This window comes from Schistocerca serialis, chromosome 2 (genome assembly GCF_023864345.2).
Source record: "Schistocerca serialis cubense isolate TAMUIC-IGC-003099 chromosome 2, iqSchSeri2.2, whole genome shotgun sequence".
In the NCBI taxonomy this organism is placed as follows: Eukaryota; Metazoa; Arthropoda; class Insecta; order Orthoptera; family Acrididae; genus Schistocerca; species Schistocerca serialis.
Window position 1 is genome coordinate 1,102,080,988 of NC_064639.1, and position 12,778 is coordinate 1,102,093,765.

Genomic DNA, 12,778 nt, shown 5'->3' on the forward strand with positions numbered 1-12,778 from the left:
GCGTCATTCTCGTGGAATGACGCCAAGAGGGTCAACCATCTATTCAGAGGAATACGTGAAGTCTCTGAGTAAACTCAAGAACCGTTTCCGACGTGTTCGATCGGACAAGAATCCAGCAGAAATATTGCTCCAACACGATAATTCACGCTCACACACAAGTCTGAGAACCCAGGAACACATCACCAAATGGGGTAGGACATCATTGCCTCATCCACCATACAGTAGAGACCTGGCACCCTCGGACTTCCATCTCTTTGAGCCGCTTCAAGATTCTCTCCGGGGAACACACTTTGAAAATGATGAGAGTGTCAGTCATGCAATAAAAACATGGCTACGCCTACAGGACAAGAGCTTTTACAAGCAGGGAATATATGCTCCTCCACAACGTTGGCGGACGGGCATAGAATGTGATGGAGTCTACGTAGAAAAATAGGACGTGGACAAGACATGTTGATGTATATTGTCACCAAATTCTGACTCTTACCAATAAATATGTTGTGAGAAAAAAATGTCGGGCATTATTTATTGAACAACTCTCGGATTCCATCACGATAATATAAGACACCACATTGTAGTTCACATCACCAACGCCTTGAGGAATCCTTAACTGGTCTACTTGGGCTCTTGATTTATCACCCATAATGCACGTCTGGGACGCGATGGGAAGACGTATACTTTCATATCCGCCTCCAGCCAGTAATTTTCATGAACTGACTCGGCATGTGCTTCAGGCATGGCACGAAATACCTGGAGATGACATTCTGAGACTGCTTGCTCCCATGACATACGAATGCAAAAATTAATTCCAGCCCGAAGAGCCACACATCACACTGATGTTCATGTCGGACATCAGTTCCGAAAGGAATGTAAGTTTAATCATCCAATATCCATTATGTGACGAACATCTCCACAACGTTTAATAATTATCAGTCTGGTGCTTCATGATGTAATACTTTAGCTGTTCGCCAGTGTAGTAAGGTTGGTCCTTCGTCCCCTTCAAACTTAGTACGGAAGTCTAATAACACCCCTTTCTTGCCGACATGTATTATTGATCTTTTAGATAACGTTTATGTCTTACAAAAGATTGCTCGTCCTTAACTATTTTATATACCTTTTTACCTTTAAGACACTGTAATACTTAAAATACGCTGGCATCCATAAACACTTCAGACATACCTTAGTCATCTTCAGATACTGAATTTCATAATTGGTGGGGGACTGATGACCTTAGCTGTTTAGTCCCCCTTAAACATCCCAACAACCACCACCACCATCATAATTGGTATCTGCTTGAAAAAAGTGAAGTTACTTATTTTTAAAGTTAATGAGACTGCTCACAAAACAGTGTTATATTGGAGCATGCGCTATAATCCTTCACAATTCGTTTCAAATATCTCGAATTTCACATCAATTTTAATGCCATTTTTCTGCATCCTTCATGGCTTTGTAGTATCGAAATTTTCGTCTCTTGTTCTTGCAAATTACCTACGGCTGGTGCCGGTTCTCCACGTTCAGCTGCCATCTTCTTCTGTCTTGACTTTCGTCAACTTTCATATTCCTTGCTTGCATTGCTTTATCCACATCGTTTTGCCAATTTCGTCAAGGGCGATCCCTTTTCTTCTGCTGAGTTAGTATCCATCGTAGTATCCTATTCGGTATCCTATCTTCTTTCATCCTATTCACATGGTCAATCCGCATCAGCTGCTTTTGTTGGATGTCGTCACAGACATCCATATCCATTTTTATCCTTTGTCGGATTACGTCGTTGCTTATAATACCCGTCCTAGAGCACTTTGATCTCCGTCTTAAGTAATCCATCTGCGTGACAAGTAATTTATTGTTGTTTTTAATTCTTGTTAACGTCCTAGGCTTCTGCTCTGTGCAAAACTACACTCTGGACTATAGTCTTACACACTCTCTTCTTCGTTGTTCTTCTTTCCTTTTTGTTCCTCAGAACAGAGTTCATTGCCCGAGTTACATGTCGTCCTCTACTAATCCTACAAGTGATTTCATCATTGCTTATGCCCTATTTGTTAAATAATGCTCCAAGATATTTTGCGTCTTCCAAACCTACATTTACTTCTCCCCTTCCTCCAAATTACTTACATTTCCCGTTACAAAAGCCAAGTACTCCACTTCTTCATGTTCATCTTCAGACCAGCATTATTGTCATTATTGTATCCCTCTTCAAGCTTTCCTATCATGTACCTCATATCATTTTGTGCCAGTACAATCTCGTCATCAGCAAAATAGACGCTAAATATCTTGCTGTCCTCTACTGTCAGTACCGTAAGTAGTATTTTCTACACCAAGTCTGCAAGATTGCTCCTAGATACAGCTTAAAGAGGATCAGCGACAACGGACTCCCTGCTGCATATCCTTATTCACCTGAAATTCTTCTATCCAGCTATTCCCAATTTTTATTCTTGCTGAGCTATTTTCAAATAATTTCATAACAGCCTTTATCATCTTTAGTCCAACTCTACCTCTTTCAGCTCTTCCCACAGTTTGTTGGTGGTACAATACCGCATGCTTTCTCTAGGTCAATCAATGCGACATGCATCTCCAGCCCAACCTTCGTGCGTTTTTCACATATTTGTTCCATTGAGAAGACGTTGTACGTTACCGAGCTTCCTGCTCGGAATCGTGCTTGTTCTTCTTGCTGCTTGTGACTCGTTTCTTTCTCTACCAGATCTTCCATTACTTTCGAATACAGTCTTTTAACTAACGTTATCACCTGCAATCCGCTATAATTTTTTGGATCACTACGATCCACAAGTCTTATGTAACGTGTTCCCATTCCGCTGGAACATCTTGTCATCTAATGCTCTTCCAAGCAGCCGCCTTAGCATATCTAAGAATTTCGGTGGTCGATATTTCACCGGCTCAGGGTATACTGATCCATAATCGTCATTAGTTGATAGTGTAACTGACTTGACTGTTCTCCATATCTCAGCACTGCGAGCCCCACCAACCGTCCTCTCTATATATTCACATCTTTCTTCCCATATATTGCCTTTGCTTTTTAACACTTCTCTTTTTACTTGTCCATTTAGTGGCCTATAACTAGCTTTACTTTCACTGTCATTCACACTCTGCTATTTCTGTGTCCCAACAAAACAGTTTCATCTTATTCTCATATTCTCCAAGTGCTTTTTCGTTGCTTCATCTATGACCTCCTTTATATGCTCATATTCGTCTTTTGCTTTCCCCCTGCACTCTCAAATTTGTTTTCCAGCCGCTGTTGGTGTAAGTCCTTGTGAGCAAAGAACATATTTTCTACTCGTAATTCGTACTGATCCAATAAATCCAACAACCCTTTCCCATTCTCATTCGTAAATCCTCCACATACTCATATTTTTCTCTTTCCCTATTCTGCTATTAAAATCTCCTGCCAGTATCAGTTCATGCCCACTTGGAACGGCTTCTGTAATCTCTATCAGCACCTGCACAAAATCTTCTTCTGTCTTAAAAGGCGAGTCTTCAGTAGGAGCATACACTCCGACCGTCATTGTATTCATGGATCTAGTTCTCAGACTGAACTTTATCAACCTTTCATTACTTGCTTCTCATGAAGTTACATATTTTGACCACCGTTTTATTAGACTGAAGGCTACTCCTGCTCTCCCGCTACTGGTTCTGTCCACTCCACTACAATTATGCACAAAGGCCAGCAGATACTCACAACCAGTGCCTTTCTTTTTTGTTTCGGAAAGTACAGCTACGTCAATGTTGTGCTATCTCATAAGCTTTAGAACTTCTTTTTATTTATAGCGGACGCCTATACATTCCAGATACCAAAACCCAAAGTCCATTTTCATTTCAGCTGTCGAATTTCATTCAACCCATCCGAAAACCGAGGTATATACTGGGTATTTCAGCTGGCTGCCTTTTTCTATGGTTCGAGAGCTGGTCCATCGCACGATCTCCAACCCTGAGTACCAGAAACAGTCGATTTTCTTCCCCTATTAATTTTGCTTCATCACTCCTCAGACTTCTTCCTACCATTTGGTGAAGAAGAGAGTAAAGAATAACCAAGGATAGCAAGCCACTCTCTAAGTTACTCTGTTCAGTCATCTGCTCTTTCGGATAAGGAAAGGGAGGGGAACGACATGTCGTTGCAGGACACACTTCGTGTGTCTTCTCAGTCAGAGGCTGTGCGACAAGGGTGACCCAACCAGCAGCCAAGCTACCATCGACATAGCTCTCAGCTCCATCTGTGCACGCAAAGTACCCAGCCTGCACAGCCAGTGCTTCGTTAAGGCGGCGCCCCGCGGGAAAATTTTCAAAAACAATAAACTGTTGACCCACAACACACAGATACTCTGACACATACATCAGACTTTTAAATGTTGTGAACGTAACTTGAGGTTTTTCATATTTACTCCAGTTACAGGTCACAATATTTTGTACCTACAATTAATTTCGGTCTATGACGACCATCCTTTAACCTGAGTGCAAAATTTTTTGTCACATCGAGCAACCATGTGTAAATATGGTATAGTCAAAAAATAAGCCGAACAAGCTTCGGTTATTTTATGTAAAGTATGAGCACCACATACAATATTCGAGCATACATATTGATTCTACAGACCATCTGCTGAGACGGTGAGTAGAGTTAAAATGTTTGAATAGTGTGTGTGGTGCTTTTATTTTTGCATAAAACCGACGAAGCTTGTTTGGTTTATTTTCTGACTGTACCACATCTACATATTTAGGCAGGATGTGATTGAAATATTGTTTTCTGTGATATAGTGACCCGTAACTGGAATAAATGTGAAAACCCTTTCCTTGATCCCTGTAAACTTTCGCTGCGTCGATGTCGCAACACGTAAAACAGCTTCTGGCGAAATTTTCTCTTATTTAGTTCCGCAGGTAGATTAGCGAGACAGCCGAATGCTTGAAGACAAGATCTACGAGTTCTTGAATGTGACGCTCCGAGAAATACTGAGAGACGACAGCCGTCCGCACCCACCGTTCGATCCGCTCGCCATCGGGAACTTCTCCACTGCATTCGGTGAAGGCAATGAAACGTAAGTGGACTATCCCAGGCTGTTACTCACCTTTCTCCGTCCTTTCCCTTTGCTCTACTATAATGATGTGAGCTAACAATTTCCAACCAGGTTTCCTACTGAATCAGCTGTTCAACTCATCAATTTTTGTCTTTAGACTTGAGGTTGCCTGCTTGCAACAACTTCAGGACTTCTACGTATCTCAGGCAGGGGGACTGGACTAATAATTTCGACATCAAAATTTCGAGTTACACATAGTACAATATCTTCATCGGTATACGAAGTTTTGTGTAACACAGAAACATGCTGTCAGAGACGGAGATCTGTTTGAAATTATTCTGAATGTCTTCAGTAATTACTTGAAGCAGATGTTTAGCAAACCAACCACAGAGGGTAACGTCTTAAGATATGATTGCAACGGACAGACTTTAATTTTTCGGAAATTTTAAAGCAGAGGAGGATATCAGTGACCATAATACTGTGATAGCATCAGTGGCTCTTGGTGTTACAAGCTGTGTGAAAAATGGTCGGAAAGTACTTTTGCTCAGGATGAGCGACAGGACACTATTACAGAGTATGCGGGTAGTTAACACGAAATATTCAGTTCTGAGAACAAATATCTGCATTACAAAAGGGTAAAATTCAAGAGCGCTCTTCAGTACGCCTTCGATAAGTACGTGCTGAGCAAAGTTTAACAGATGGCTAAGCCATCGTGTTTAATAGCCGTGTTCGTTGCTACGAAAGGGCACAGTGTTTCATCACAGATTTAAGCGAAATTACGGCCTAGTTAACAAACAAATGCTGAAAAAGTGTAAATGAACATAAAGAGATCAATGAGACAAGCAACCAATGAATTTGAAACTGAAATTTGGCCAACTGAACTCACGCAAAACCCTGGAACTTTCTTGACATTTCGTGGATCGAAAACATCTGTTCAGTCGGTCAGTGACCATACCGGGGCAGAAACTCCTGCAGATTGTCTCTGTTGGGAGAGAAGTTAATCTGTCAGCTCAAAGCACCAGCAAAGAAAAATTAAGAAGTCAAATAAAATTTCTGCAAGAAAAAAACCGATATTTATAAAACAAAGTAGCTTAATTGTCATCTGAAGCTAACAGCAGTGGCAGTTCACAACTTGCACATGTGAACAGTAACGAATTTAAAAGATTTTGTTAAAAGTTTGTAAGCAAAGATTCATCACAACTTGTTTCAAAAATGGTTCAAATGGCTCTGAGCACTATGGGACTTAACTCCTGAGGTCATCAGTCCCCTAGAACTTAGAACTACTTAAACCTAACTAACCTAAGGACATCACACACATCCATGGCCGAGGAAGGATTCGAACCTGTGACCGTAGCGGTCACACGGTTCCTGACTGTAGCGCCTAGAACCGCTCGCCCACTCTGGCCGGCCAACTTGTTTCATTAGCGTTTCCTTTCTTAAAATCTTTCATTTAGTGGGTTAGATTACTTTGTTCTCTTGAGAATGTCCATTTCGAGCCCCAGCACTAAGCAGACATTGTTTCGCAGTTCGTAGTAATAGACGGCAAATCATCGAGTAAAACTGAAGTGATATCAGGTGTTCCACAGGGAAGCGTCCTGGGACCTCTGCTGTTCCTGATCTATATAAATGACCTGGGTGACAATCTGAGCAGTTCTCTTAGGTTGTTCGCAGATGATGCTGTAATTTACCGTCTAGTAAGGTCATTCGAAGACCAGTATCAGTTGCAGAGCGATTTAGAAAAGATTGCCGTATGGATTGCTGTATGGTGTGGCAGGTGGCAGTTGACGCTAAATAACGAAAAGTGTGAGGTGATCCACATGAGTTCCAAAAGAAATCCGTTGGAATTCGATGACTCTCTAAATAGTACAATTCTCAAGGCTGTCAATTCAACTAAGTACCTGGGTGTTAAAATTACGAACAACTTCAGTTGGAAAGACCACACAGATAATATTGTGGGGAAGGCGAGCCAAAGGTTGCGTTTCATTGGCAGGACACTTAGAAGATGCAACAAGTCCACTAAAGAGACAGCTTACACTACACTCGTTCGTCCTCTGTTAGAATATTGCTGCGCGGTGTGGGATCCTTACCAGGTGGGATTGACGGAGGACTTCGAAAGGGTGCAAGAAAGGGCAGCTCGTTTTGTATTATCACGTAATAGGGGAGAGAGTGTGGCAGATATGAAACGCGAGTTGGGATGGAAGTCATTAAAGCAAATACGTTTTTCGTCGCGGCGAGATCTATTTACGAAATTTCAGTCACCAACTTTCTCTTCCGAATGCGAAAATATTTTGTTGAGCCCAACTTACATAGGTAGGAATGATCATCAAAATAAAATAAGAAAAATCAGAGCACGAACAGAAAGGTTTATGTGTTCGTTTTTCCCGCGCGCTGTTCGGGAGTGGAATGGTAGAGATAGTATGATTGTGGTTCGATGAACCCTCTGCCAAGCGCTAAAATGTGAATTGCGGAGTAATCGTGTAGATGTAGATGTACTCAGTTTCGGTATGGCGTCGAGTACAACACTTGACTTCATACAAATCAAAAGATCCGATCTCTGCTGTCCTGTCTGTATATTCTCTGTGCTGCGGCTATTCTGAGGCTCTTGAAGCAAATCATGTGGATGATGCAAATCACGTGGATGTTCAGCGAATTGACATACCTCGATAAATCACGATGAGAAAGAACACGTCAGGACGAACCTCTTAATCATGTTCCGCAATATACAGCTGCAAAACTAATGTCGAGAAAAGGTACCTGAATTACTGAGTCGATGCCCTACAGTTACTTTATAACCTTTCATTTTGAATTTGAGCATTGCTGTCGGTTGGGCTGAAAGCTATACCCTAGCTGCCAGAGTATCACGAAAGGGCTCCCGCCTATGTTGTGACAGCAGACTGCCTTGTTGACACAGTATCCCGTGCAGCGGCGGACACGGTGTTTATGTAGTGCATGAATACCATGTACTCTCCCACGATGGTAACAATAATGTGATAGTTGCATCCGTCTTCGCGTGCACGATAGACGAGTCTCACTGTGCGATACCCCGCGTAAAATTCAGACTCAGGTGGAACAGTTCAGAAAAGATATTAGCCTGGATGGCGAGGTTCGAGTTCACCCAGGGAGTTTCAAGCCGACAAATTGCAGAAAGGATGCCAAGTCCGTCGTAAGCAATGCACGAATAGTGCCAGTGGTATCCAAATCGAGAACCAAGTCCACAGAGAATTAACCGGCACAATAGTGTAATGATACCTAACGCAGTGCTTCATGTACGGAACGTGAATTGTTTTTCGGTTGTGTTACGAGCTTATTTAAAGCGGTCGAGAACCACTGGATTTTCCCATCTGATCAGCCGCTATGATATGTAATGAATATGAGGCGACTAATCGAAGCAACCTCCATATCGCTGTCTGTTTGTGGAATGTCATCGTCGTTACTTGGCGAGGATACAATATCGTGCTTGTAGATAACCTGCAGTAATATGAACGCGCTTCGGCTAACTCTAGCTATACGTTTTTACCTTACGTATTGCCAGTACCAACATATCCTCAGTCTTTAGCGGTTACTATCGAACATGGCGATTGGTAGACGTTTAAAATCCTGTAGGATGGTTCAAATGGCTCTGAGCACTATGGGACTTAACATCTACGGTCATCAGTCCCCTAGAACTTAGAACTACTTAAACCTAACTAACCTAAGGACATCACACAACACCCAGCCATCACGAGGCAGAGAAAATCCTTGACCTCGCCGGGAATCGAATCCGGGAACCGAGGCGTGAGAAGCGAGAACGCTACCGCACGACCACGAGATGCGGGCTAAAATCCTGTAGGACTCGTCTTCTTTAATAAGAGTGTACCACATAAATATATCTTGGGGCATTATTTGATGACAGGAACTGAAATTTCTTGGCAGGGTCTCAGGCGAAATTCATGCGAATCTTGTTAGTTGTACACGATCTCATGCCCCTGCAAATATCCCCTCCCTAACTTGGCTAGAGGAGGTATGGAAGGTCGTATGTAGAAGCACGCATGATTACTGAACAGATGGAAGCCAACTTTAGGACAGTTATAGAGACCTTCAGACCAAAGAGCAGCAGCAGTATGAACATCAATGGCTCAGGTAGTAATTCAGTACTAAACAAAGAAGGGAAAGCTGAAAGACTGAAGAGACACGCAAAAGATGTGCAAAGGAAATGAACGTGAACAGGGAATAGGAAGGAGGAAGCAAATGAAGATGCTATTGGAGACTGAACGCTTATAATAGAATATTACACCACCGGCCATTAAAATTGCTACACAACTAAGATGACGTGGTACAGACGCGAAATTTAACCGACAGGAAGAAGATGCTGTGATATGCAAATGACTAGCTTTTCAGGCTTTCACATAAGGTTGGCGCCGGTGGCGACACCTACAACGTGCTGACATGAGGAAAGTTTCCAACCGATTTTTCATACACAAAGAGCAGTTGACCGGCGTTGCCTGGTGAAACGTTGTTGTAATGCCTCGTGTAAGGAGGAGAAATGCGTACCATCACGTTTCCGACTTTGATAAAGGTCGGATTGTAGCCTATCGCGATTTCGGTTTATCGTATGGCGACATTGCCCCTCGCGATGATCGAGATCAAATGACTATTAGCAGAATATGGAATCGGTGGGTCCAGGAGGGTAATACGGAACGCCGTACTGGATCCCAACGGCCTCGTATCACTAGCTCTCGAGATAACAGGCATCTTATCCGCATGGCTGTAACGGATCGTGCAGCCACGTCTCGATCCCTGAGTCAACAGATGGAGACGTTTGCAAGACAACAACCATCTGCACGAAAAGTTCGACGACGTTTGCAGCAGCATGGACTATCAGCTCGGAGACCATAGCTGCGGTTTCCCTTGACACTGCCTGCGATGGTCTACTCAACGACGAACCTGGGGGCACGAATGGCAAAACGTCATTTTTTCGGAAGAATCCATGTTCTGTTTACAGCATCATGATGGTCGCATCCGTGTTTAGCGGCTTCGCGGTGAATGCACATTGGAGGCGTGTATTCGTCATCGCCATACTGGCGTATCACCCGGCGTGATATTATGGTGTGCCATTGGTTACACGTCTCGGTCACCTCTTGTTTGCATTGACGGCACTTTGAACAGTGGACGTTACATTTCAAATTTGTTACGACCCGTGGCTCTACCCTTCATTCGAACCCTGCGAAACCCTACATTTCAGCAGGATAGTGCACGACCGCATGTTGCAGGTCCTGTACGGGCCTTTCTGGATAATGTTCGACTGCTGCCCTGACCAGCACATTTTCCAGATCTCTCACCAACTGAAAATGTCTGGTCAATGGTCGCCGAGCAACTGGCTCGTCACAATACTCCAAGCACTACTCTTGATGAACTGTGGTATCGTGTTGAAGTTGCATTGGCAGCTGTACCTGTACACGCCATCCGAGCTTTGTTTGACTCAATGCCCAGGCGTACCAAAGCCGTTATTACGGCCAGAGGTGGTTGTTCTGGGTACTGATTTCTCAGGATCTATGCGCCGAAATTGCGTGAAAATGTAATCACGTGTCAGTACTAGTATAATATATCTGTCCACTAAATACTCGTTTATCATCTGCATTTCTTCTTGGTGTAGCAATTTTAATGGCTATTAGTGTATATTTTGATTCACACTTTCCCAAGGTCTGAGATAATGTTATAACTATCTGTAGTACAAGCAATAATTGTGTAATCTTTTCGTTATAAATTTGTTTTAAAACAATTACTGGGAATGGCTCAGCTTCATGTATCTTTCTGTGTTGATCCAGGTGGACGAGGGGCATCGGCTGGTCAATATTTGACAAAGAAATTCGCCATACAGCGGTGAAAATTAAGAAGGTATTTTATTTTCTTTTTGCTACCAGTTTCGGCAGATCAGTACGCCATCTTCAGTTGCAGTCAAGTTTTTGAAGTAGACGACATCCTCAAAATTATTGATAGTCTTGGGGGACAGCCATGACAAAACTGTTGCAACTGGTAGACAGTAAACAGGGTTAATCATAAGTACCCCTGGAGTTTCAGAAGACGACCATGTGAAAAATATCACGGGCATTCAACAAGTATTGCAACAATTTTTCTTTTATGGAAGCAAGTTGGCCTTATCAGGATTCCGATATACCATATTAGTCCTCACTATTTTGGTTACAAAACCCTACATTTAAACATAATCTCCATCCGTTCAATGCGACGGCCTTAAGCCAGCTTACTGGGAGGGACTGTGTGCCTGTACGGAACCACTCTACTGGACGAAGTCAGATGCTGCTGCATCAATAACCTCCCAGTCACCTACATACCGCTTCCCATGGAATGCATCCTTCATTGGGCCATACGGAAGGAAGTCGCAAGGTGCGAGTTCTGGGTTATGGAGTGGCTGAGGAAAAACAGTCCACTGGAGTCTTGTGAGCTCCTCTAAGGTGCGCAGACTTGTGTGAGGTCTAGCGTTGTCATGGAGAAATAGTTCGTTTGCATTATTGCGCGACGAACACGCTGGACAATAAACATAGCCCAACAGACATCAACACTGATTTGAAAATTCTCAAATGCAGTGACAGGCCCCCACAAAAATTAATAATTGAAGAAAATTATCACATACAAAAAGCCATAGTTGAAGAAAGGAAGTAATAAATGAATACACAGCTCTCTGCAATGGAACTCTGTTCTCTGCCCTGAAAGAATTATTAGATAAAACCAACCTTTAGAAGTTTCCCCCCCCCCCTCCCCACAGATACACACACATATACTCACAGACACATACATGCATATACATACACACACATAAAACTATATATATATATATATATATATATATATATATATATATATATATATATATATATATATATATATATACATATAATGATAAATCCTCACTCCTACCCTCTCCTTCCCTTCCTCCCTCTGTCACTCACTCTCTCTCCCTCTTTCTTTTCACACACACACACACACACACAAACACACTTCTCTGAGAAATTCAAAACAACCGCCAGTGACATCTTCCACTGTTCCACTGTCTGCCATCTTGTTTTCACACCTTCTACTGTTCCTCTGTCCGCCATCTTGTTATTACAGCTGGTAAGCAGTGACAGTGATAACTCAATACAGAGAACTTGACAATGAAGAAGATGACGAAAAAAGAAACGGTAAGTGAAACATAATGTAAATACACTACTGGCCATTAAAATAGCTACAACAAGAAGAAATGCAGATGATAAACGGGTATTCATTGGACCAATATATTATACTAGAACTGACAAGTGATTACATTTTCACGCAATTTGGGTGCATAGATCCTGAGAAATCAGTACCCAGAACAACCACGCCTGGGCTTTCAGTCAAACAGAGCTTGGATGGTGCGTACAGGTACAGCTGCCAATGCAGCTTCAACACGATACCACAGTTCATCAAGAGTAATGACTGGCGTATTGTGACGAGCCAGTTGGTTGGTTGGTTGGTTTGGGGAAGGAGACCAGACAGCGTGGTCATCGGTCTCATCGGATTGGGGAAGGATGGGGAAGGAAGTCGGCCGTGCCCTTTCAGAGGAACCATCCCGGCATTTGCCTGGAGTGATTTAGGGAAATCACGGAAAACCTAAATCAGGATGGCCGGACGCGGGATTGAACAGTCGTCCTTCCGAATGCGAGTCCAGTGTGTAACCACTGCGCCACCTCGCTCGGTGACGAGCCAGTTGCTCGGCCACCATTGACCAGACGTTTTCAATTGCTGAGAGATCT

The 12,778-nt window shown here is 42.8% G+C and overlaps 1 protein-coding gene across 1 annotated transcript in view; it reads left to right on the forward strand.

Annotated features, from left to right (window-relative positions):
* Window positions 1–4,896: 4,896 nt before the first annotated feature.
* Window positions 4,897–12,778, forward strand: part of LOC126456645 (uncharacterized) — a 32,180-nt gene continuing 24,298 nt past the window's right edge. Inside the window, exon 1 of the mRNA XM_050092389.1 lies at window positions 4,897–5,033. Coding sequence (XP_049948346.1) covers window positions 4,897–5,033 — 137 coding nt within the window. The remainder of the gene's footprint in view (window positions 5,034–12,778) is intronic.